The sequence below is a fragment of the Podarcis bocagei genome, assembly GCF_964188305.1.
Source record: "Podarcis bocagei genome assembly, chromosome: 2".
NCBI classification, from domain to species: domain Eukaryota; kingdom Metazoa; phylum Chordata; class Lepidosauria; order Squamata; family Lacertidae; genus Podarcis; species Podarcis bocagei.
Window position 1 is genome coordinate 101,351,618 of NC_138126.1, and position 26,425 is coordinate 101,378,042.

The 26,425-nt window shown below is 44.5% G+C and overlaps 1 protein-coding gene across 1 annotated transcript in view; it reads right to left on the reverse strand.

Annotated features, from left to right (window-relative positions):
* Nucleotides 1-26,425, reverse strand: part of ASPSCR1 (ASPSCR1 tether for SLC2A4, UBX domain containing) — a 67,445-nt gene that overhangs the window by 6,304 nt on the left and 34,716 nt on the right. The window contains exons 8-12 of the mRNA XM_081184595.1: nucleotides 23,762-23,901; nucleotides 20,006-20,087; nucleotides 19,199-19,265; nucleotides 17,159-17,221; nucleotides 16,883-16,935 (exon numbers count right to left, since the gene is read on the reverse strand). Coding sequence (XP_081040721.1) covers nucleotides 16,883-16,935; nucleotides 17,159-17,221; nucleotides 19,199-19,265; nucleotides 20,006-20,087; nucleotides 23,762-23,901 — 405 coding nt within the window. The remainder of the gene's footprint in view (nucleotides 1-16,882; nucleotides 16,936-17,158; nucleotides 17,222-19,198; nucleotides 19,266-20,005; nucleotides 20,088-23,761; nucleotides 23,902-26,425) is intronic.

Genomic DNA, 26,425 nt, shown 5'->3' on the forward strand with positions numbered 1-26,425 from the left:
CTCCCAACCAATTCCCACCACTGGCAAGACATCAGTCCAAAGCTCTTTTAATTGGAAGAGACTTAAAGGAATGGGACAGCAGCTCGTAAGCACACAACATTCAGCCACCTCCTCCAGACTCGGTTTTTCCTCTCCCCCTCCCAGCTCTGCATCCCTTGCCCACCTTTTCCCCTTCCTAGAGTTTGGCCAATAAAAACCTCCCCTCAAAGGGGCTTCTCCACAGCTCCCTCCTTTACTTTTAAGGCTCATTTGTCTGCTTTCCTCTGTCTGTTGTATAAATTACATGGGAATCCCAAAGACACAACACATTCCATGGGTGAAGGAAAGGAAAAGTATATTCTCTCAATAGGACCAATTAAATCCTTTCGCCTGCAATGCACAAAAATCAGCAAAATGATCATCACGGACTTTCAGGGTAGCTTTTGAACACATTAAAAAGATTTACAGAGAAAACAACTTCATTCCACCTCTGCTTCCCTTCTCTAAATCCACCTTGCCACTGAACTCTTGCACGTTCCTATCACTTCACTGCTATGGGATAACACCATCTGATGGCATCTCCATGCCATTTTCATTTTTCTGCCATGCGACAGAATATTAAATGAAAACAGAAAACTAGAGGCCACTTCCGATTTTGCTGCTGGCAGCAACTACTTCCAAGGAATGAGTCACTCAATGCTGCCTCTGGGCTATGGATACCTTTGGCTTTTGAATGATTGGCCCTGCTCCTTCCTCTTTTCCGGGATAACACATTAGGATCAGGAATTCTCCAGCTCTTCTGAAGATCACATTCTCATTTTGGTTATATTTTCGATTAACGGCCGAAAAAGCCTCTGGAACGCATGAAAGAGTAGAAGACTCCAGAATCAAAACCCAAGTTAGAGGGTGAGTAGCATCAGGCCTTCCAAAAGCTAGATTTTAGAAAGAACAGATGGTGCCTAATACAGGAACTTGTGTTATTTGACACTCGAGCCAAGGGTAGTCCAGCAGAGTGGAGTCCAACCTCATTTGTACCATTCTTTCTCAGAAGAACCTGCCAAGCTTTATATAAACATATACGACTATTTGTAATTTAGTGGACTATTGCAGGGTCCTTTCACAGCATTCATCTATCTTCGTACACAAATGCAAGCAGCTTACCAAATTAAGTTGGTAAAATATAGAGGCACACGTGAAAAGATGCAAAATTGAATGCTCTTAAAAGCTGATATTGATAGTCTTGGTTAAAAGGGGAGACTGTGACAGATCTGTGCTATCACATCATCTCAGCTTTGGCCTGGAGGTATCAACACATTAACAACAAAAGAACTTAGGAAGTGCCTTGCAAGATCAGACTGGGGGTCCATCTACTTCTATATCCAACAGCAGCTGGCCAGATGTTTCAGAAAGCTTACAAACAGGACATGGAATTAGTCAGCATGTTAAAATGTTAACACAGACATCTCTGCATGAAATACAGGATTTAGGTGACTAGACAGTTCATTTAAGCTAGCTCAAAGTACACGTAAAGCGGGTGGCGCTGTGGTCTAAACCACTGAGACTCTTGGGCTTGGCGATCGGGAGGTCAGCGATTCAAATCTGCACGATGGGGTGAGCTCCTGTCGCTCTGTCCCAACTCCTGCCAACCTAGAAGTTCGAAAACATGCCAGTGCAAGTAGATAAATAGGGACCTCTGCGGCGGGAAGGTAAACGGCATTTCCGTGCTCTCTGGTTTCCGTCATGGTGTTCCGTTGCACCAGAAGCGGTTTAGTCATGCCGGCCACATGACCCGGTAAGCTGTCTGTGGACAAACGCTGGCTCCCTTGGCCTGAAAGCAAGTTGAGCGCTGCAACCCCATAGTTGCCTTTGACTGGACTTAACCGTCCAGGGGTCCTTTACCTTTTTAAAAAGTTAAACATGCCAATACACATTTTCTCCTCTTATGAAGAGCTCAAGAGGTCTTCGCCAATTGCTGTTAAAGTAGAGTGTGCTGCAAGAGAGCTCAAGAATGCCTTGAAAAGGTTAGCTACTGTGTTACACACATTCACCACACTCTGATGCCTCTTGGAGTGGGAAGGCCCAAGCAGAAGCAGCACCCCCACCCCCCGCTTTCTGAGCTGACAGATGCAGGGCAATCCCAGATAGCTCACCACTGCCCAGAAAGCATGGTCTGAATCCTAGGCCCTGACTGACACAAGGCTAAGGGGAGGGATAATGGGAAGCAATATTGTCTGGGCCAGGCATGGCGAAACTTAGCCCTCCAGCTGTTTTGGGAGACTAACAGGACCAGTGGTCAGGGATGATGGGAAATGTAGTCCCAAAACAGCTGGAGGGCCAAGTTTCGCCATGCTTGTTCTGGGCTATCTTGCAATGAAAGGTGCTCCTACAGTGTTCTGCAGAATGCTGAAGTACAATGCCTCCCATTTTAATGTGGGGTGAAGGGGCTGCAGGAGAACTATTCGCCAGATATCAAAGTTTGAGAAACTGTGGTTGACAGTGTAATTCTATGCATAACTACTCAAAAGAACCCCCAAACAAAATGCAGGTGGAAGAAATGGGGGACTGATTCATCTAGCAAGCCAAATTGCCTTAGTGTGAGGCTGAATCCCGCCCCAGAGAGAGAAACACTCATAAGCTATGAAATCAAAAGATGAGAGTCTTGTTTCTTTATGGCATCTCAAGTCTAAAAAAAGAAACTTGTGGATAAAAAAACTGGCAAAACCCAAGCCAGACACTAGCTACCCCAGAAACCAGAAAAATATTTCTAGAGTTAATATAAATCAATCAGGACTGCATGTGCAAAGTAGAATCTCACAGCTCAGAAACACTCTCTTGTTTGATGGTATCAGCAGTCTGAGCCTTCTCACTTCTCAGTCACAAAAGAAAGAGGCCTCCAACATAAGAAGTTTAAGAGCTGCCTTCTTTTTAAAGGGAAATAAAATAGTGTTCAAAGTTTTAAGGCACTGGAAGTTTCCTCACCAGTCCTGGAGTACACACCACATTATTCTCCCCCGCCGTTCTAATTTAGAAAGGCCCCTATTTCAAGAGCCTTACTGCCTATATTAAGTGGGGATAAAAATAAGACCAATCATTTGGCACTTTTAGCGAGTTCTGAGCGGTCCAAACTTTGCTACATAGAGTCTAATGCTAGATGAACTGGAGTGAGGTGAGTATCCGGTGAGCAACAACCGAAACAGGCATCTGAAGTCGCATGTCATAGATTCAAATGAGAAGCCATTGAAAAAGTGCAGCTGGGAGTGTGGGAGGCAACTAGGGAGCGCATGACATGCTGGAGAAGCCTTGAACACAGTCCTATAAGCACATTGGTCACAATGATCTTTGTCAGAGTGTTAAACAGAGGCAATTACTTGAAGCAACATATTTCTCCCTGGATCTTTACATTACAGTATATACATTATAGTGGAAAGGCTGCACACACCCACACACCCCCTCCAATATTTCAGCAGCCTTTCTTTTATAAATCCTCCTACCTAACAACTGAGAGACACACACACACACTCCTACAACAAAAGGCTGCTGCAAAAGGATGCAATTCACCGCACTGCTACTTAGTTTGCCAAGTTTGTTCAGAGACCTTGAGATCAGGAAGAGGCTGTTGTCTTCTTCTTTTCTTCCCCCCCCCCTTTTTGTTTGGAGGGGCGGGGGCGGGTGGGGAGTTGGAGACGGGACAGGGACTTGCAGCTGCCAAAAGAGGAAGCATTCTTTCCGTTACATGAGCTGAAATGATTAGAGTGCCACAGGTCCACTGTTAGTTTGATGTTTAAAGATTAATAAATAAATGAGGGCTTCAAAGGGGACATGCACATGAATGCAGAAATCCAAGCTACCAGCATGAAATACCTCACAACACCATCCCCCTAACACACACACACACACACACACACACACTCCTACACAGAAATCAGCACTTGGAAAATTCAATGGGGAAGCTAGCAGATCAAAAGCTTCCCTGACAAGCAGCAAAGAGCATCTCCGGAAAGGAAACAAACATGAGAACCACCACAGTCAAAGGGACGTTGCCTAAATGGCCTTGTCTCATTTAATACCCAAGAAAAAAGCTTTCCAAAGCAGAAGACACCATGATCAAACAGAGAGTGAACGTGAGGCAGCCGGAAAACAGAGGCTTAAGTCTTTTACTTTTTATGAGATATGGTCTGAAAGGGGAATTTTTACACAAGGGTAAAGTAAGTGGAAGGGACGCAGGTGGCGCTGTGGGTAAAACCTCAGTGCCTAGGACTTGCTGATCATATGGTCGGCAGTTCGAATCCCCGCGGCGGGGTGAGCTCCCGTCTTTCAGTCCCAGCTCCTGCCCACCTAGCAGTTCGAAAGCACCCCTAAGTGCAAGTAGATAAATAGGTACCGCTTTATAGCGGGAAGGTAAACGGCGTTTCCGTGTGCTGTGCTGGTGCTGGCTCGCCAGAGCAGCTTCATCATGCTGGCCACGTGACCCGAAAGTGTCTCCAGACAGCGCTGGCTGCCGGCCTCTTAAGTGAGATGAGACACAACCCTAGAGTCGGACACGACTGGCCCATACGGGCAGGGGTACCTTTACCTTTAAAGTAAGTGGAGACAGTCTACTTAAGATACTCCCAAGCCAAAGTACAGCAAGTTCTGACCACAGAGTACTAACAATATTAGTACTGAACATATCTGGTGCTGTTTGGGCACATGGGACCACCCAAGACAGACAATCATACCAGAAACTGACATGTTTAGTGGCATATATTCTCTGCTAAGAGCAACACAGAGGGACAGTAAACAGGCTAAAACTTGACATACAAACTGGAAAGGTGCAATATTCACTGTACTTGCTGTTTTTGCTCTCTCATTGGTTACACAGGCTTTGTCCAGACACAATGGGAAACCATGGTGTCCCATTCCACCTGAAGTACAGAAATGAAGGTTCAGTCTTCAAAAGGTACCTTGTGCGGCAGGAAACTCAATTGCCAAGTTTGTCCCTGTATAACAAGTCTGTGTGTATCTGAAGAAGTGTGAATGCACACGAAAGCTCATACCAATAACAAACTTAGTTGGTCCCTAAGGTGCTACTGGAAGGATTTTTTTTATTTTGTTTCGACTACGGCAGACCAACACGGCTACCTACCTGTATCTAAGTCTACTGGAAGATTCTCAACCTGCATAGGCTTTGCCAGCATCAGATTCACTGACTCAAAGATGTGAGCGCAACCAAAACCGCACCAAAGAATATGAAAGTAGAACAGCAATGAGAAAAGATCCTCAGCTCGTTTGTATTTTTCCTCTTGTTGACAAAGCCAAGAATAGCTTGATTCAACACTTGGAGAAATGTTAAGATACATTGGAGGGGGGAATAAATATTTAGATGGAAGCATGTGGGGCCTCTTCAGCTCCTTTGAAGATGGGACCACAGTTGTCTGCTGCCTTTCCCAGACTCCGGGATGCTTACCTCTCTCCACTGCTTCCCAGCACAAGCAGAGATCTGTGAACTGGCCTTTCCTAAGCCCCAGGACTGAGTCATGCCAGTGTGTGTTCCTTGGGGTAGAGTGGGGAGGGGGAAAGTCCAACTAGCAAAGAAAAAGCACACACACAGCTGGAGCTTCAGGGACCCCTTGGCTGGAGTACTCAGCAGAGAAGCCTGCAGTTGATCAGTTCTGCCCTCGAGAACACTTTAAAATAATTCATGGGACATGGGGATAATACAGCCAGCACAAACAGCAATAACAAAATATCAAAGCAATGCCTTGAAGTCTTTATGGGTTCCAAAAACTCCATGTTGCTGCCAGTCTGCACATTCGCCCTCCAGTAAATAGGCACACATTGCAGGACGCTCTCTTCAGATGCAACCCCTTTTCTCTTAAAGCAGACAAGTTGACAACATTTGTTTTCCTGGCTTTGATCCCACAGTTGAAGTCTCTTCCCCTTTCTGGTGGCTATCGGGTTTAACAATAGTATCTCTAGATGCCTTTTCAACCTTGTAAGGAAAATAAGCATCAGTCATAGCCTTGTAATTCCAGCACTTGTTCACAGAGGCCCCTGCTAGGGTAACCATCTAAGGTATCCATATTCTTTCAGCCCATCACAGTGAGCCAAGCCTTCCTGGGGTGGGGGTAGAGGAGGAACTCAACACCCCAAGACTTTCTAGAAACAAACGGTATCAGAAATCAGAAAGGACTCAGGGTCCGGTGACCCTTATCACTGCCTGTGTTTCAAATAATGGGATTCCTGGAATAGCTTGTTGCATCTTCAGACAAGAAAGCTTGTTAGATAGCAATGGCTGTATTGGTCCCAAAGGTCTGAACAGAAAAAAGCAGACAAAATGTTAAGACTTATTATAGCAACTTGATACACAAGCTTTGAGGACAGAACACATCAGGATAATTGGAAAGGTAGCAAAATCTCGGTTAGAAAAAAAGTAAGTGACTGTTCTTACTCAATGACTGCTGATTGCAAAGCTGAAAGCATGTATTATTGATCGGTCCGTTTCAAGGGTGCACAACTCAAATACTAAGAGACACTTTTATAGTTGTATTAACTTAGCAAGGCTACTCTGTTAGGCTTGCAAAGGAACAACATTTTATTCCAATTAATTTTATTTTATTGCTCAGTGTTCTCTTTTTAAAAACAATGTCTTGTTAATGCCTCTTTTCTCTGCATGGCCCACAGCATGTTCCTGGCTCTCTGCATCCCTGTTAGGCCTCCTTTTCTCTGTCTGAAGTGCCACTGGTCCGTACTCTTATCTGCTATTTCCTTTTTCTGTTTTCCCCCTCCAGAAATCTCCTTGCATCCCTCTCCATCTTACAGCTCGCTTTCTCTCCCGCTTTAGGTCTATGTGCAGCCACTGCTAACCAGTATGGGAAAGAGAACAGCACATACTTTCCATGTGAAAAGTTCCAGTTTCAATCCCTGGTATCTCCAGGTAGGGCTGAGAAAGACTGTCTGAAATCTCAGAGACCTACTGCAATAGTCTGACTCTGTATAAGGCAGTATTCTGTGTTCCTTTCCCTGCCTTTGCACTCCATAGCACCCTCGTTTCTGTAGCACTGCAGGTTTCTCTACATCCCATCTCTGCTACCCACTCCCTTGCACACTGTCCTTCCCACTTGACTTGTTTCATCCCCCGCCTCCCCAGCAACTTCCTTGCTGAGTTTGGCAGAAAGAGAACGTAAGACTTTTCTTCTCCTCGGAATTCATACAAGGTGAGTGGGCTATGCACCAAAACTGGTGCCAACTGGACCGAATTCAGAGAGAGGAGATGCTATGAAAATGTGCCGGTGTAGTTATTCCCCTACTTGTCACTTTGGATGCAATTGGGATTGCTCCCTTTGGATGTTCTCACACAAAAATAGTAAGAAGGTGCTGTTAACATTAAGCATTTTGAGTTCTCTCAGGAGGTCACAAATAGCTATGGAGTGGTTCATAGCTGGAACCACAGGCCTTATCAGTTTCAAAGAGTCTGAAAGAATGATGTAGATCTGCTGGCTGGACCACTCACTTTCTGATCTCTCTGTCCTCAGCATAAAAGAAATATCATGCAATAACTTTCAGAAGTCATCCCCGGAATCAAGACGAACCTCCTTTGCTCAGACAAATGCAACCAAAGCTTGTCAGCACCCTTTTGCAAGGTTGTTACTTTTGCTGGCAAGACTTTAGTGCGGCCGCATGAGGTAGAAACGAGTTCATGGAACAGTGGCAAATCTAGGCTACATTGAACCACACACTATTAAATGGCATTTAAAGCAGCCTTCTCCAACTTGGGGAAAATGAGGATGTTTCACTCTCATACCTGCCACATCAGCCACTGGAATCCTTTCCAGACCTTCCCTGCTTTTCTGTAGTTTAGTTTTTCTCCACTACAACCATGAGGGTCTGCAGCAAAAGCTAGGATTCTCAGGACCAGCCTCCAAACAATATATTCTGTTGTTGAAACGACAGTGACCGTGTATGTACGGGTCTCCCGAGCCCGATGCCTGGCCTGGGTTTCTGCACTGTAATATCGACTGGGACAGTCCTTCTTCTCTCCACTGTAAGTTAAGGCTGGATGCTCTAGAGTCTAGTCCAAGGATGTTGGCACCTGCAGCCCCTTGTTATTGAATTACAACTCCCATAATCTTTGACTATGCTGGCTTGTGCTGATGGGAGTTGCAAGGGCCAGAAGTTCTCCACTCCTGGTCTAGCCTCTTCTCATGTCCTGACAACACAGCATGAAACTGCAGAGATCTCAAGAGCACAGAGATCTGATGATTCAAGCCCAGGACAGACTTTTTCTGAAGATTCATCATACTAGCTATAACCCACTTGTTCCAGCAGGCCTTTGTCTGGCGTTTCCATGAGTCTAATTAGCTTCTTTTTGTCAGTTAATCCATGTTAAATTAATTTACAAGTCTCTTAGAAGACTATTTCAAGTATTATAGAGTGGTTTCGTCTATATTAAATACGGAAACTATTAAGAGCATCCCACTGAACAAGGTTGGTGTTTCTTTGCGTTTCGCTTCCATCTCCATGTGTACACAAAACCAACATAGTTTTTTGTTTTTTTACAAAAATAAGAGAAGTCTCTGTTCCAGTTCCCACATTAGTCACATGCAGACTCAAAAGCAGGAGTCTGCACAATACATATCCACTCCTGTGCCCATGAGTTTGCCGCTCAGCAAATAATGCTGGAGAAGGCAAACAGCATGGTTCCCCACCTCAGCACTGCCCCTCACGCTAGTGCCGAGACAGGTCCAATAACACACACACACACACACACACACACACACACACACACACACACCCCTCCTTCCCAGGAACACAGGGGCTTAGGCAAAACAGCCCGATTAGGACCAGCAGCCTATAAAAAGGGCATCCAACAATAACAGAGTTGCCAGGGACATGAAAGCTGGAGCAGCTTCCGCACCCATTTCTCTCCAGAAAAGAAAGCCCCCTTCAGCCTCTGCCAAGCTTTCAGATCTCCGGTGGCAGAGAAAGGCTATCCAAGCAGAAGCCATTACAGCATGGAGCATACACTGACTCAAGGCAAAAAGGGGAAAAGAACGAATGGATGAATGCATGTTTATACTGGTGATAGGGAGCAAAATGTCATCTAGAATCAGCCAATCTAAACTAGGAAAAGGGAGAGGCAACCTAGGAAGTTATAGCAATGTGATTTCAATCTCCCCCACCTCAAAAAAAGGAAGAGAATAAGGAGTAAGTTGCTTGCCTGCTCCTGTTTTGATGCACCTGAACAGTGCACACGTTCATTTCTAAGCTGTACTGCAAAATGCTAGGCTGCACTGTATGTGCATCGGATGTTTTCCTAGGGAACACCCTAGGATCAGCCGGTGCAGTCATCCTGAGTGGGGCTTACTCACCTTTTAAGGAGAATTTGGGTGCAGTCCTAATACTCTAGACAACATGGGCATTTGCAGTTAAAGCACTGCAATTTTCAGTACTTTGGCTGTGTCCACACACAGGTTTGTCAGTGTTTTCATAGGTTGTGTTTACTCACAACTATGCAGGGTTCTTATTCATGAGTAACTCTACTGGAGGGTAAACATTCCAGACAACTACTTGAAAAGGGAAGACTAGGGTGCTTAGGAGTGGATCTGCTTGTAGGCAGGAGTCCTTTACAAGTACATCCATGAGCAGATTGCTCTACTTTGCATCGGCAGGCTAGGATATGTCTTGTTGGTCATTCCGCTCCTTTCTGTATGTTGATCGCACACAGTAGGAGAACCTACTGGGACCAGAAAAGACCAACCGCCCACCCTTGTACTTGAATGAAACATGAGCTAGAAAACCTGCCATTAACTCTGCTCAAGGACTGTGTGGCCACTAACTTCACACTGTTTGGGCTCTGCAGCACTCAGGGACACAGGCCCAGCCATTTGTTGTTGAAACAGATTCATTAATCTAATTAAACACCCTGCTGATATACTCCCACCGCACTCAGATTTGGATGTAAGGTGGTCTTTATCCAGGTCTCATTTACACAGGTTACTACTACCCATGAACCTGCCCAACTCATACCTACTATCACTTCCCTGTAAATCATATTAAACCTCCGATAATTCTATATACTGGGAGGTGGGTGGTGCTGTGGGTTAAACCACAGAGCCTAGGACTTGCCAATCAGAAGGTTGGCGATTCGAATCCCCGTGACGGGGTGAGCGCCCTTTGCTCGGTCCCTGCTCCTGCCAACCTAGCTGTTCGAAAGCACATCAAAGTGCAAGTAGATTAATAGGTACCGCTCTGGCAGGAAGGTAAACGGCGTTTCTGTGTGCTGCTCTGGTTCGCCAGAAGCAGCTTAGTCATGCTGGCCACATGACCCGGAAGCTGTACGCCGGCTCCCTCGGCCAATAAAGCGAGATGATCGCCGCAATCCCAGAGTCGGTCACGACTAGACTTAATGGTCAGGGGTCCCTTTACCTTTACCTTTAATTCTATATACTAGGACTTACCTACCTAGCAACCAGGAGAAGTGACAAAACTGAATAGTGCTGAAAACTACAGAGCTTTCTGTGCAAACACCAGTGATACTAGAGCACTGGATACATGATTAAATTCACTGCTATTCACCACTCTCCTTAAAAATTTGGAGGTTTGGGAAGAAAAAATCCGGAACCTCAAAAGCTATCTATTAAAATCACTTAATTCTGAAGAGTGGCCGCCATCATTTATGTTCAAGCTGTCTAAGCCTGGGCTGCTTTCACATTCTCCCAGCTTTTTCTAACAGTCACATTTGGTACAGAAATTTCCAAGAAAAGCGAAGTTTTGAACAGAAGCATTCCTGTTGTTTTGGAAATGAAGATTTCCAAAATACTTTAAAAAAAACATAGAAAGGAAGGTTTATCAAAACATCCTGGCCAGCTCCCTGACCTCCAACTTCTTTTGCAGCTGAAAAGCTTGAATACTTTTGAGGGCTGACCTGAAACTAGGTTTGAAGATTTGGAACTAACAGACTCTGCATGGGCACGAGGGGGGAACGCCCACAGGTGCTCACACATTATGCTGCCAACCCTCAACTCGCATCTCTCAGAGAGCAATTGATGTTCTCTAGCAGATAAAATTAAATGTGGTTGCCTTAGTCATCTGAGGGCAATGGGAATGTAGAGAGCCAGCTAGATTGCAGGGGCTGCTGAAACAGACTGAGCTTGTCATCTGCAAGAGGCTTCACAGAACAGGTGCTGGAAAAGGTGTCAGGGGCCACCAGTAGAGGAGGAAGCTGATGCAAGGCATTCTGGAATGGATGAATGAAAATGCTTCACTGAAGCACTTCTGAACTGTGAAGCAGCTGAAAATAAATGGTGAGCAACCTGGGAAAGCTGTGCAGCTACTCTAGAGAACATCGAAATGCATTCAGTCCAAAACTCATTATTGTGAAAGAGGGCAATACTCAAAAAAGGGTCACAAAGCTGATAGACAATGTATGTGTGTGTTTGTGTGTATGTAAAACTGCAAAAAAGCAGAGACATCACCTTGCCAACAAAGGTCCGTATAGTTAAAGCCATGGTTTTCCCGGTAGTGATGTATGGAAGTGAGAGCTGGACCATAAAGAAGGCTGATCGCCAATGAATTGATGCTTTTGAATTATGGTGCTGGAGGAGACTCTTGAGAGTCCCATGGACTGCAAGAAGATCAAACATCCATTCTTAAGGAAATTAGCCCTGAGTGCTCACTGGAAGGACAGATCGTGAAGCTGAGGCTCCAATACTTTGGCCACCTCATGAGAAGAGAAGACTCCCTGGAAAAGACCCTGATGTTGGGAAAGATGGAGGGCACAAGGAGAAGGGGACGACAGAGGACGAGATGGTTGGATAGTGTTCTCGAAGCTACCAGCATGAGTTTGACCAAACTGCGGAAGGCAGTAGAAGACAGGAGTGCCTGGCGTGCTCTGGTCCATTGGGTAACGAAAGTCGGACACGACTAAATGACTAAACAAAACTGCAAACTAATCATAATCAGGATTAACTTTCTGAAGGTAAAAGCTGTACGACAGTGGGATGGACTCCCTTGGAAAGTGATGTATTCGCAGCCATTGGAAGTTTTAAAGCAGAGGTTGGATGGCCATTTGTCGTGGATGCTTTATAGTCTCTCAGGAACTGGAGACCGACTCCAGATTGTGAATGAAGTGTTCGGATAGCAGAGATTTTAAACGGACCATCAAAGGAAGATCACTATGAACAAGACCATTTTCGACAGTAATAATGTTTGTGATATTCTATCTGTGTTGAATTATTTTCAGATGTCCTTATATGGTCGCTGCAGCAATTATTGTCTGAACTTCTCTCCATTAACCTTTTGCTAACTCTCTTTATGAAAACAGGAATATTTGCTCAGAGATCTTATAGGTGGCAATATCAAGGAAACCACTTCGCTAGGGAGTTTAAGGTAGTAATACTAACCTAAGAAGTAAGTCCCATTGAATTCAGTGAAGATTACTCTCAGGTAAATGGGGTTAGGATTGCAGCCTAAGACTCTAATCCTATATCTATTTGTCTGGGATCATGCTTGTAGTATCATTCAAACCTCCTGCCTGCTTACCCAAAACACAAAAACCCTACTTTATGTGTAACAATAAAACTGCATATTAGAATGCTAAAAAGTCATAGTCAAAATTGGGTATATAGACCAGAAAACTGCCATAGCTGGATCAAGGAGTGAGAAGGTACTAAACCTTCTCTTGCAGCTGTTGGTTAATATATTCAGAAAATGCACAAAAAAGAGCGGTGAAGAAAAGCATCCTAGGTAAAGAGGAATTTAAAAGCCAAAAAGTATTCAGATATGCGGTGGTGATGATGCAAAAATCTATGTTGGAAAGCAAAGTTCAAGGACAAAGGCAACTTGGGAGTTTGGGTGAGATGAGTACTCCTGCGCGTTCAAGATACCTAGAAGAGCCTGACACACATAAAACTCAATTGCAGCCAGTGCATTGTATGTAAGACCCAGAGATGAGTAGTAACATTACAATGAGGAGTGACTCCCCTGCAACTCCATGTCTCTGTGTGTGTCTCCCCCCCCCCCCCAGTGTTACTTTTTAATTTGATTATTTTCTCAAGAGGACAAAGGTTTTATACCCCACATTGATTAAAATGGGATAGGTCAAGTTACAATTGCTTTACAGGTCTGATTTGCCCTATAGGCTGGGCTAAAGAGGGCCAAAACGTATAGAGAAACTTCCGTTTCCAGATACAGGTTTTAATCACTAGTTTAATCAGACTCCCAGTGTGACCTTTCCCTCCTAAGACTTCTCAGAACTCCACAGAAAACTTCTCTTATTTTCCTATCTTCCGACCACAACAAGTGTGTGGGAATCGGAGATCGTGTTGGGTGGCAGCTGTGGGCAAGATGGCACAAAACAAGGGAAGATGGGAGGAGCTGCTTTCCCAATGAGTGGGAAAGTCGCCCAGTTCAAAGGCACAAGGGACCTTTCCACTGGCACTTCTGCTATTAATTAAAATATTTCAGTGGCTTTGAAGGGGGGGGGGGAGAAGAAGAAAAGGCACTGAACTGGCTGCTCCCCACCAAGATGACATTGTGACTCAGAAAGAAAAGGCACAGAGCTTTCTGTTCCAGCATTGAAGGGCTGCAAGCACATCCGAGCAGAGGCCAGGCTCAGGTGCTAAATGGCTCTCAGGGTCATTCTGAACCACTGTATGATAAATATGTGTTTGCTTCTCATTTGCTGTGCACAGACATTATGTCTCTGCCCCCAATCCAAGGTCAAACTTCTGTTGGCCAAGAATCCAAAGAGCTGCTTCAAGCTCAGACAAGAGGTTTCTGCTAACCTCTTTGAATTCTTAAGGTTTTTCCTTCGAACATCTGAATTTAAAATCCCTGTCAGTTTTGAAAGCAGCTTGGCACATAGCACCCAGGGAACTGTGGTGGTGGGACAGGGGGATGCTTGCAGTTTGAGAAAAACAACTCTGGAGCTTCGTTGGGCTCGCGGAACTAGTTGCATGCTTCTTTGGACAAATAAAGCGTACCTCAGAAAATATGACTACTTCCTCCAGACGGTGTGATCACTGCTGTGTGGAATATGCTTCCACAAGTGTTACAGGCACCTGCTTGATATTTTGGTGACGTAACTAGTCACGGGCAAAACACCTCTTCCACCTCAGTCCAGTTTTGTAAATATTTTCCATCTTTTTTTAAAAAAAATAATAATATGGAGGTTATGCATGTACCTGCTCTATAAATTCCAGGGCTGGAACACACAAGTTTGTTTTTGTTTTTGTTTCTTTACAGAGTGGAAAACTATGCAGAAATGAAACAAAATAAGCGAAACCCAAGAGTACTACTTTCCCCACAGCAACGCCCCACCATTTGATGATTTTTTTTCATTAACACTTAAAAAACAAACAAACTCTAAAGGCTAAATGCTCCCCCCCCCTTCTGGAGAACACATCTAGCCACATCTGGCCTTTAAAAGGAGGCCAACAGTTGCACAGATACCCTCCCTCCCCGATCTGTTAAATGCAGGCAGAGTATAGTGCTACTGGCATTGGAAAGGGATTTACAGAAGTATCTCATGAAAGTTAAAATGTACTTTGTGCACACTTTGATTAAGCATGCCGAAGGGGCCTCAAGACGGCAGAAAACACAACTAACCGCTACATCATGTCTTGGCTATGGAGTCACCAGCCATGAACAATAAAAGCACACCCATGCTGTAAAAGTGCGCAGGCCCGACACATTCCCAGGGGTCAAGGAGGCCGAGGCCAAAGTAAGCATTGTGGCAACAAACAAAACACTATTAGTAAACCATACAGAGACAGACATGTTTTGGGGGGTAACTTAAGCTTCTTGGCAAGGAGTTGTGAGGCACTGTGTGTCAGAAAGGGGACAGGTCTTGAGCTTGAACGTAGGTAGCCATCGGTATTGGCTCTTTACGCATTCAGTGCTCTGACAGCAGCTGCACTGGTGTCTCGTCCACATGGCCTGGCCAGGAAGTCATGGAATTTGGAAAGCTCCATTATAAACAACTTCAGAAGAGCTCTAATCCTTTCCTAATTCAATATGCCGCCTGAGAGGCTCTGACATACACTACGCAAACCGATTCCTGTTACACTCTGTGTGACCTGTCAACCTCCAAATGACCCTTGGTATATCATACCCTGCGAGTGACAGTTTTGGTCCTGCCTCGCTTTTCTTTGGGCAGGAAAGCTACAGTCGGTGAGGTTTGTTGGCTAGGCCCTTTCAGTTCCACTCGGCATTTAGCAAAACAAACCAGAGCTCCGCAGCTAGGTTCAGGCAAAAAGCCTTTTGTGCAAGGAGTTCTTCATCTCCGTCACAGTAAGCCTTCCTAAAAATCAAGAGCACACATTTTCAGGCCTTCCAAAACAGAGACAGACTGTTCGCTTGGCAAGTGCGCGCTCTCATCTGGGGCCCGGAGGCAAGGAGATCAAAAGAAAGGGGGGCAGGGGCAAAACAGAACAGGGTTGCACAGACCCGTAAGAGGGAGGAACTTCAGAGAACTTGCAAAATTACCTCCCCTAGAAGGGGGAAGTGGAGGAAGGTCGCTCCAGTGATCCTCAACATTGATAATTAACACAAGCTTCTTGCACTGCATGAACAGAAAGAAGTGACTGGTATCAAGAGTCAAGATCCAGGTCACAGAGACATGGGAACACAGGGAGTTGCCTTCAAGACCACTGCCCCACCTAGCTCAATATTGTCTACACTGACCGGCAGGGCTCTCCAGCATAGCTGACGGCGGTCTTTCCCAGCCCTGCCTGGGGATTGAACCCAGAACCTTTTGCATGCAAACCACATGCCTACCATTGAGTCACAGCCTTTCCTTAAGATGCACACACCTGGGATGCAGGCATTATGGGGAGCTCACATTCCCCTTTCTAACGATCCATACCTTCTGAAAAGGGGATCCATATCACAATACTCAAGCACCCTTTTAAAGTGAAGCAATGAGTGCCTGGCGTGCTCTGGTCCATGGGGTCACGAAGAGTCAGACACGACTAAACAGCAACAATGTTGTCCAATTTGGAAAAGCCTCCAGGAATTCAGTTCATATAAGCAACATTTCCAGTTACCCAAAAATTCGGAGCATGGTGATCGCAATACCACAACAATTCCCACGTCTATCAGGAGGTACACACAACAGTCAGGGAGGGGGAAACCCCCTTTCATGAATCCTTAAACTTGTATAGCTGGAAGGAAACAGCCCAATTCATCAGCATCACCTCCCAGCTTCTGCAATCAAAGTGCTCCGTATGGTCAGTGTTACGAGGCAATGAGAAAACGTTTTAATTTTGGATGCAATGGCCTTTCGGAATCTTCCCACAAGAACACTAGTGAACACTGTGGGCATGTGTAGCCCCTTCTCCCTTCTCCTTTTATTTCAGCTGGCTGGCTTCTATGCTAAATCATTTAATTTTAAGCTGCGCTTATATGCATACTAACTCCAGAGAAAGCCCCAGTAAGCACAGTGGGCGGAATTCAATGTAGTGCTAAGTAGGGTATGTGTGGGGAATGAAGTCCACTGGTGCAACAAGACTTCCCCTCCCTTCCATGCCCCCCAAACCTGTTCTGTGGGTTCCCCCAACCCTTCAGAGTAGATTTAGGGGATATGAATATAAGGGAGGGAAGTCCCATTGTGCAAGCTGACCTTATTCTGTACATGTAACAACTCAGTTGAATTCCACCCAGTGGGGCTTATTGGCTTCACTCACGGCAAAAATGGCCTTGCCATAAGCACTTATGCTCAACAATGGGAAGCCCTTGTAACATGCCAGGTGCACAAGCAAAGGGAAGCACTTTAGACTCCAACTGCAGATTTTCACCTACCTTTGGCTTAATAGAGACCCACAGGAGGCAATTATTCAGGCTCTTAAAAGCAAAACCAGAGTAGAGGGCATTTTTGTGATAAGAAAAGCAAACTAAACAGGAAGAGGCATACAGCCATTACCTGAAAGAGGGTCAAACTGTCATCAATCAAGACGCATCTGGGAGGTGTAGTAACTAAAGTAAAACACAAAGTTCTCATTAGGAAAAGAGAACAAGAAAAATATATAACGCTCATTTAGCAAAGGGTTGGGGAATGAGAGGGAATAGGGAGGAGGAAAGAGACAGAGGTGCAGTCATAGCTCACTAGCTGTGGCAATTAAAATTAAAAGACCTAGATGGTGACAGTAGGCCTGGAGAACTGACATTAAAAAGTTATAAAACATAAATCTGAACTTACATAGATAGAACGACATCTCTGGATCTGCAAGCTGGCTTTTCACAAAGTTCCTCAGAGCACCAACTGTCAAATAAAGCATGAAAATGGGTGTGTGGATCAAAAGATATATTGTGAGCAGCATTCTTTTTACAGCACTGACCACATCTCCTTTGCTGCAGTGCTTAGAAAAGAAAACCAATGTAGTCACTGCTTTAAAGACACATGGAGAGGGCAAAGCAAGAGGAGATGTCTTGATTGGTCAGCACCTATTTTAGGTTCACCAAAAGGAATTGTAACATCTGTCTATGCTTTTAAGCTTCATCACTGCACATTCTGTCTCTATAGCTGGAAGTCTCCTCCCCACACTATGAACACCCCAACACTGAGACTTCAGCATCCTTCAATGATGGGGAAAAATTATCATCCTAATCAAGATCTGGCTTGGTTTCCCCAATGCAAAGTCTCAACAGTATGTTCCAATTCTTCTGCCCAGGAATAAATGAAGAAACTTTCCTTACAAATCTTCCATCTTATAGTAACTGCCAGCACAAACCCGCTCTGCCCCTAGTGAGCAATTCAAAAGGGTTTGCTTCCCTGAAAGGAATAACTGAAGTGGTGTTCAGTTTTGCTATTGGAGACCCTCACAAATGATTTTTCCAGGCTTTGCTAGACTGAAAGATAGATGGCGTAGCAAGGAACATGGCTGCTTCTAAATGGAGCAAAAACCCAGATTCAACACAAAGCAAAATGTCAGGGGACTGCCATTGGAACAGGGAAGGGAAGCAGAGGGGCAGTTGGGTTACAGGGAACCTCCGGAAATCTTGCGAAGCAGTTCCTCTTCCTGTGGTGGGGAAAGCCACACCTCCAGTGGGAAAGAGGGGAAGGGACCAGAGGATGCTGCTGGGAGCCTCAGCACCGCTCCTGGTCAAGCCAGCCAAGAGGGAAGCATGCTTCTTCCATCGCCCACCCTGTGCAGAGGTGTAAAACGCAAAGAAGGAAGGAAAAGGCTGGGGGTGACTATGCTATTATGTTGGGGGAGGACCCGGAAACAACCACTCCCAGATTCTGCTGGCGATTGAGGCAGACATGAACTTGTGGTTCTGCACTGTAAATAGCTTTGCACCAAAATAAAACCTGTAAAAGACAGGTCGGAGTCCAGACTGATTACTCACGAGCAACCACCATTGCCATCTAACACAAAAGAACGCGCAACACAAACAGTAGTTACCCACGGTCCTATCTGCCTTCTCCGCCCCTCCTTCAATATTCAAATCACTTCCCTCAAAAGGTATAGGCAACAATGGTAGTGTTTAAGTGTTTACAGCAGATAAACCAGCCAGCTATCTGTACAGCACTGTGTAACACCTCCTATCTGGTATGTTCTGCCTGCCCCGACTCAGGATCCTAGGAATACAGGGGCTGACGCACACATCTCACGCCAGCAAGGCAGAAGATTCTGGATCTTACTTTAGTCAGGCCTGTGCAAAAGAACTGTCACTTTAGAGTTCCCTCTCACAAGCCTAAGGCCAAAGGAGGAGCAGAAAATCATGAGGAGGAACGGACATCTAGTTCCGTAGATGGGGACAGATGCAAGGCAGAAAGCATAGTTGGGTGTGTGCCCTGCCATGCCGCAGGAAGTTCTAGCCTTTTGCTATTTAGAGGTGCAGGAAGCCTGGTTTTGCTTTTGGCCCCTGGCACATTTAAGAAGAGTGGTTGATTCAACTTCTCTTCAGTGTTTCCAGCTCCTTTTTTGGGCTCTGGTTGAAACTACACTAGACCAACACCCTGTTGTTCAATGGCCTCATCTGGGCATGACTAATGCAGCGGTAAGTGGCCTGGAAGATTTGTCCTCTTTAGAGCACAAATCTCAGCCCTCCTTCATTCAGATCACAGTGCTTGAGTTTCAAGCTTTTAAAGCACCGCCCAAACAAAACAACTAGAGACATTGCAGTGTAACTATCTCAAGTCACAAACCTTAGCCTGGGAGCAAGGAACTTTTCTCTATTTCACTGCACCTTACTCGGGGGTGAGGCAGAAGCTGGGAAGGAGATACACTCTTACCTGTTTCACTGGGATGGAAGAAGCCCTGCAGAATGTGACGATCTGGGAAGTAAACTCTCAGTACCACCTAGTTGAAAACAAAGAGCAGGAGCCTACTCAAGTCAACCTAAACCATGGTCAAACCACCTCTGCCTTTGGGCAAGACTAGCTCATTCTGAGAAACTGATGCCTTTTCATGAATGAGCAACTGTGACTGGTTGACACTATATATGGGGCTTTCAAGATACTTGAAAGGGCTGTTTTAGAAACCCACACCAACAAGAAGTTGTCAGGAACAACAATGGATAGCTGGGTAGCATGCTAGCTAAGACTGAGTCACGAATCAGGATGCTCCCAGTTCAGATCTTACCTCTGATATTAACTCACTTGGTGACCTTAGGGCAAGACGTTCTCTTTCAGACTCAGCCCCCACCCCCCCGGCAACCTCCTGCAACATGGAAATACTAATTATGACACCTTAGCAAACTTTCGGCACACTTAACGCAGGATATAAATGCTAAGTACTATTATAGCTTCATTCTGGGCTCTACCACTGTTCCAAGAGAGCTACTGATCTCAAATTAAAGGAAAGAAATGGGGCAAAGAACCAGGGGAGCAGAACAGGCAGGATTCCCATCAAACCTTCAGGTATAAGAATCCTGCTAAGCGCACCGCTATAACCAGCTAGCCCTGTCTGCCATTCATTTGGTTGTCCCAGAATGTAACAGAAGATGATGCCAGTCACCTGAAGTCAGTACCTGAGAATTTACCATCCACTAACTACCTTTCTGTTCCTCACTTTGTGAAAGATCCAAAACAAAACATTACCTTTGGATAGCGCTCAAGCTTGTTCTTCAGCTGAGTTTCTCGCTGTGCTTGTGTCATCAAGGGAGATTCTTCCAAACGCTTCCTAGGAAGAGGGGAAGCTTAGCAAGCCAGTATAGTCACAGATCTATACAGCCAAGGGCTGCCACTCCACACAATCTAGTAACTATCTTATCTGCTTAAGCTCCATACATTCTCCTTCCTGCTCTCTACCTCTGTGTATGTTTGTCTAAAACAAAGCACTACTACACACTCCCAAAACAAGATTGCAAAGGAGGCAGATCTGAGAAACTCTGCAAGAATATCATTTTAACCAAACAAATCTCAAACATATTTGAAAGTGGCTGAACATTTTTGGTTATGTTCAAATGTTTGCACCAGCACTATACATTTATAACAATTTAAGATTAATGTCTGAAATAATGCATTTTGTAATTTTTACTTGGTTTAGAAAAAAGTCTGCTGGTAACAGCCTTGCCACATTTCCCCCTTGTGGTGTAGAAAAGAAGTTGTGACAAGCATATAAACTGAAACTATGCAATATGTGTGCTCATATTTTGAAAACTCCTCACACAGGTACCCCCTGTGCAATTTCCAAACTATTCTAAAATCATGGGGAGGTGCAGGGAGAGACTGTACAGTCTTCAAGAAGCTTCAGCCTTAAACAGAAAGCTCAATTCAGCCTTCCCTATGGTGCAACAAATGCCATACCACAATACCAAAGGAATGATTGGAAGTTAAAGAGGGAAGTTTGATTCATTTGACATTTAATTCAAAATGTTGATTCACCAAGACTGATGAGCGGTAAAGGATATACTGTAATCAGAGAAGTTAAAAAACAAAACTGCAGATACAGCTCAGAGGTGTTCTTCCACAGATTTCACAGCTCCACAGTTTAATTGTTTACTTTAAGAGATGACACAGCACTTTTCATTTAAATTACTTTACTTCTTCACTTTCTCCAACTATTTTTTTTAAAAAAACTTTGCAAAGTTTTTCAAAGAAAAACCTCCAGTGAAACCATACAAATATTTACAAGCTTACGGAAAGATCAAGCTAATCCTTCCATTTGTCCATTAGTCCTTCCATCTAAAAGGGGGTTTTTTTTGGGGGGGGGGGAATCATGAAAAACATGTATTGAAAAGTATCACAATCCAGACTACCATCACTTGTCTTAATACCATTTGTCTGCTTTGTGACCCTCACATTTTTGCACACTCTGTTCACATGCAGGCTTTGTTCCAATTTCTAAAATGGGGCAATCTGTTATCTTTGCGATGGTCAGTAAAGTTTACCTCGTCTTCAGATTTAGTTTTTTCCTTCCAAAATCCAAGTACAGTATCAGAGAGATCAGAGGTCCTATGGCTAGGTCGGGATAGCATGGGGATGAGGGACCAACTCCCTTCTCTTGCGGGGGCCCAATTAGTGCCATTGCCTTCCGTTAAGAGTTTGGGTGTAATCCTTGACGCCTCCCTTTCCATGGAGGCGCAAGTCACAGCAACAGCCAAGGCGACATTTTTCCACCTTCGCCGCACCAAGCAGTTGGTCCCTTACCTTTCCCGCCCCGACCTGGCCACAGTGATCCATGCAACAGTCATCTCCAGGCTTGACTACTGTAACTCGCTCTACGCGGGGCTGCCCTTGAAGCTGTTCCAGAAACTCCAGCGGGTACAGAATGCTGCAGCGAGGCTCCTCACAGGGTCTCTGCCATGGGAGCATATTCATCCAGTGCTTTTCAAGCTGCACTGGCTCCCGGTGGAGTACAGGGTCAGATTTAAGGTGCTGCTTTTGACCTTTAAAGCCCTTCACGGCCTAGGACCCTCGTACCTACGGGACCGCCTCGCCTGGTATGCCCCACGGAGAGCCTCAAGGTCCATAAATAACAACACCCTAGTGGTCCCAGGCCCTAAGGAAGTTAGATTGGCTTCAACCAGAGCCAGGGCCTTTTCAGCACTGGCCCCAACTTGGTGGAACGCTCTGTCTCATGAGACCAGGGCCCTGCAGGATCTGATCTCTTTCCGCAGGGCCTGTAAGACAGAGTTGTTCCGCCTGGCCTTTGGATTGGAGCCAATTTGATTCCCTCCGCCCCCTTTTTCTTTTTTCTTTTCCTTCTCCTGCAATGAGGCTCCATTTTAATATTTTAATGTTCCATTATTTTAATGTTGTATTTTATTTTTGTTTTTAAGTTGTAATCACTCATCTTGTTTTTATTATTGCTTGTAAGCCGCTCTGAGCCCGGCCTTGGCTGGGGAGGGCGGGGTATAAATAAAAAATTATTATTATTATTATTATTATTATTATTATTATTATTATTATTATTAATGACAGCCTATGTTATAAATACATAACAGTATTGGGGAGTATATTAGTAATGTGACAACTACACATGCTCATGTTTATCCCAAATATTATTCAGGAGTGGCAAGGCAACTGTCAAGGGATGGGGAAATGCAGAATCCAAGTAGGTCACCCTAGAAGTTTGTGGAAGAACACAAAAATAAAGTTGGCACCGGGCTCATCCCTACTCTTGTTTATATTGCCTGATCCACAATTGGTGTATTCTCCTTTGTTCCTGTGTCTTGTGTAATCCCATTTCGTTGCCACAGCAGATGAAAATTTCAGTTTTAAACTGGAAAATATTGCCACAGTGTAAAAATGAGAGGAAATAGAATTCTGACATGGATTTGCTTTTTGGCTTAGCACCTGATGACTTGCATTGTGATCAAAGGGAACTAAATGGGACTGCCAATATATAAACAAAGAAATCATGAGCTTTGCTGTCCAGTCGTCTATCTTTTTTCCAGTGTTTATAACAGAGGCATATAGTAGATGACATAAAGTGTATCAAGAATTTCTAAACAACTCTGTGACCTAGACACACTGGCTGGAGGTACTGGAAAGCAATAAGGCTTACGAAACTGAAACATCAACTAGGAAAATAGCAGCCTAGATAAACCTTCAGCCTTGCAGGAGACAACTGTATTTGTCAGCTCCTTAGAACAGAGGTGTGTGCCTGGAATAACTACTACAACCTGATCTCAACACTCACTAAGAAATTAATGTTTTGCCCTTTCTATTAGAAGACACCTTTCCCATGCCTGTAATTTGAGCAAAAAAAACCCTTCCCTATCCAATTTCAATGAAATAGTTTCTTTATCATATTACAGCTTCACACTAACTTGGGAGTACACCCACTAAATTCGGAATACTGTACTTTAATTCTTCTAAGCATCATGCTAAGTGGTGTCTGATTTTATGCTAATTTCCTCAGCTCTTAGGGAAATATATTAAAACACCATCCAGGACAGGTGAACATACTTGATTATGTGGGAAACTATGAGAAAGATTCAAAATCTCAAAGAACGTGGGCGACATTATAGCAGCATATAATTCTCCCAGATATTAGGCCAATGCAGACCCATACTGTGATATGCTTTGTGTCAGCAAGATTGTGAAACAGCCTATAGGTGGAATTAGCTGTGTTAGTCCATTGCAGGAAAAATAGGAAAGACACTTGTGGCCACTTAAAGATTAGCAAATGTATTATGCCATAGGCTTTTATGGGCTATAGTCCACCTGAAGTATAATCCTAAATTATAGGAATATACACACACATATGGTGGAGAGAACTATAAATTGTAAGGTCAGAAGGAAGTGAAATGTAGAAAATACAGATGGTGAAAATTCTGTTATTGTCAGTGGCCATCCACAACATACTACAGATGGAGTGACTGCATCACTAATGAAAAAGAAACTTACCTCTCATTCTGGAGCTGAGACAAACGTTTCCTCACATCATCTACAGTCACCTCAAAGAACTCATCTGGAAGTTCTTGTGAGCCAAAATCCAGTGGCTTCTGTAGATCTGGATGGCACAAAATTGGCTCTCGCTCCAGATGCTGTAAAGAATATAGGAACTGAAGTTCAGATGACTGGATCCAATAAGGCATGGAATCAGCTGAACATATTTGCATATGTACAATTGTGCTTTTTGGGGGTGCCCAGAAAATCCTGCCCAAAAGCATTTGTTCGTTTAACTACAAAAAGGCTTCAGAATTACGGTAACTTTCAGCTTAATCATTCCCCGTGTGAATCTCTTTCCTGGTCTTAAAATAGAAATGGGGAAGGATTTTATCTGCTCTGCAATGTGAGGTTAGCTCCCCTGGTTCATACCCCATAAACAAGTACTCCTGTACCTGTAGATGTGCAAACCTTTCTGAAACACAGTTCACTCATTCCACTTACAAGATGGTCTGAAGACTGCTTTCCTTCCCTCCTTCCCACTGTGAAGCCGCTAAGAACAGCTTCAAAGAACAGCACCGGGTAAAGGTGCTTTTAAAATGCTGCGGTAAGTGGTTGCACACAAAGGAACAAACAAAGGGACATTGTATGGAAAAAAATATGGAAGCCTCCATGTGCTGTTGGGGTATCCATCTTTTTAACTGTACAAGGTCCCTTTGTGCCTACACAATTACACAGGAAGCAGTGGGCAAAAAGCCTCTTTCTGCAGCATTTTAAAGCATTTTTACCCAGGGCAGCAGAGCAGCTGTGCTTTGAACTAAAGCTGCTAGGAGCCATAAGAAAGAAAGAAAGAAAGAAAGAAAGAAAGAAAGAAAGAAAGAAAGAAAGAAAGAAAGATCTCATAAATAGTACAGCTGAATCTATGTAATTTTAAAAAATTTAAAAGTTATTTGATTTCATTTTCCCCAAATTATTATTTAAATGCAATCAGTTTTAAAAATCCGCACGACAATAGGACCGACATGTGAAAATGGGATTGGGCAAACCTTCTTAGTTGACACACAATAATATAAGCTTTAATAAGGGCACAAGGCACAGAACACAAGGAAGTGCACCACCTCAGAATTCTCGCTTGAATACAATGCCAAAATCTCCTCAAATGTGCACAGCTTGCACACTGAAAAGAAGGCTTCCAACTGAGCTTTCTCATGCAACAGGTTTGCACAATCAAGCAGGTTCTGCTGTTGATTGGGATGGTTTACAAGCAAGTGATCCTCCTCTGTGAAAATCAGAGATGATACAAAATGTGCCCTTCTGAGCTTCAGAATTAGTCTGTTAAGTAGCAATCTCTGCATGCTTTATAGTCTGAAAGCTGCTGCCACTCCTCCTTGTCCACATCAGGTATGTTGCCCATGGAGAACTGATTCAGTCAAGATTGCTATAGAAAGCCTCCATCAGTTTTGGGGAGACTGAAGGAACTCGGAAATAGTTATGCAGAAGTGACAAGCATGAACAAGAGACAGATTTCACTGAACCCAGCACTGGTGGCTTATAGCAGATTATATAGAGCAGAAGCATCAAGACTATGCAACTACCGAACAGTGAGCTTGACATTGACACCACACTATATGTTCGACTGGAAGCAGAAAGGCTTGGGGCTTGTGGGATCTGGTTATCAGCTGCACCCCACACACTGGAATAACCTGCATCTGCAAGTACCAATCTACATCAGAATTCCTACAGATTAGAGATTTAAACAGGCAACTTTGTGAAGGATGGGGGGGGGGGGAAGAGGCTTTGTTGCCACTGCTGATATAGTCTCCCTTTTCAGTTTCCCCTCTATGCATGCATAAGATTCCATTCAGTTGGCAAACAGTCCTGCTAGTTCTGACAGAAAAGAGAAGGTGCTGCACTGCAGAGCTACTGGCTGACACTCTGTAAATCCAGAGCTAAAAAATGATGGCACCACTTGGTCTGTATTGTTAATAGGCTGCTTTGAAGACCAGCATCCTTGACCATCAATGATCTGCTTAGCCTGGCCCCAGACTCCGTGAACTTGGGACGTTCCTATTTATAATCGCCCATACCCCCCACGCTTAATGTCTCTAGCACATCCCTGTCTGTGCCCTCTTTCCCACCCACACATCCCTGGCCATCTACTGTCCTATCTTATTCTCACTTCTCTGCAGCATCACCACCACCCCTCCCACCCCGAACAAGCCCTCTGGGAATAGAAGGAGTCTCTCTCAATTGTCAGTAGAGACAACACAAATTACAAGGCAAGATTTTCTCTATTTGTGGGCACCAGAGGGTAATTTGGGAAGTTAAAAGAGTGAGGTTGCGTGGGTGGGACCCTCAGCTACTTTTAGAAAGTTGAAGAGAGTTGGGTCTAACTAGAGGGTGAAGGAGCCTGATTGTAGCTTTCTCTGGGCAGAAAGCACAAGAAGTACCCGTGAGCTGCCAATCTGTCCTCTTTCAAAGACTACTGTCGCCTTACGCTGGCTGTTTAGGGACTGGCAGAAGAAGCAGAATGGGATAAGCAACCGCCTTGTACTGACAGTCTGGGACAGCCGCTAGGAGCAATTTACTATAGAGTGATGTAAAAGGGTCCTTTGACACCCCACCTAAAACCTACGGTCCTATTTCCACACCTCTAACCTCTACACTGGAAAGATCCAATCA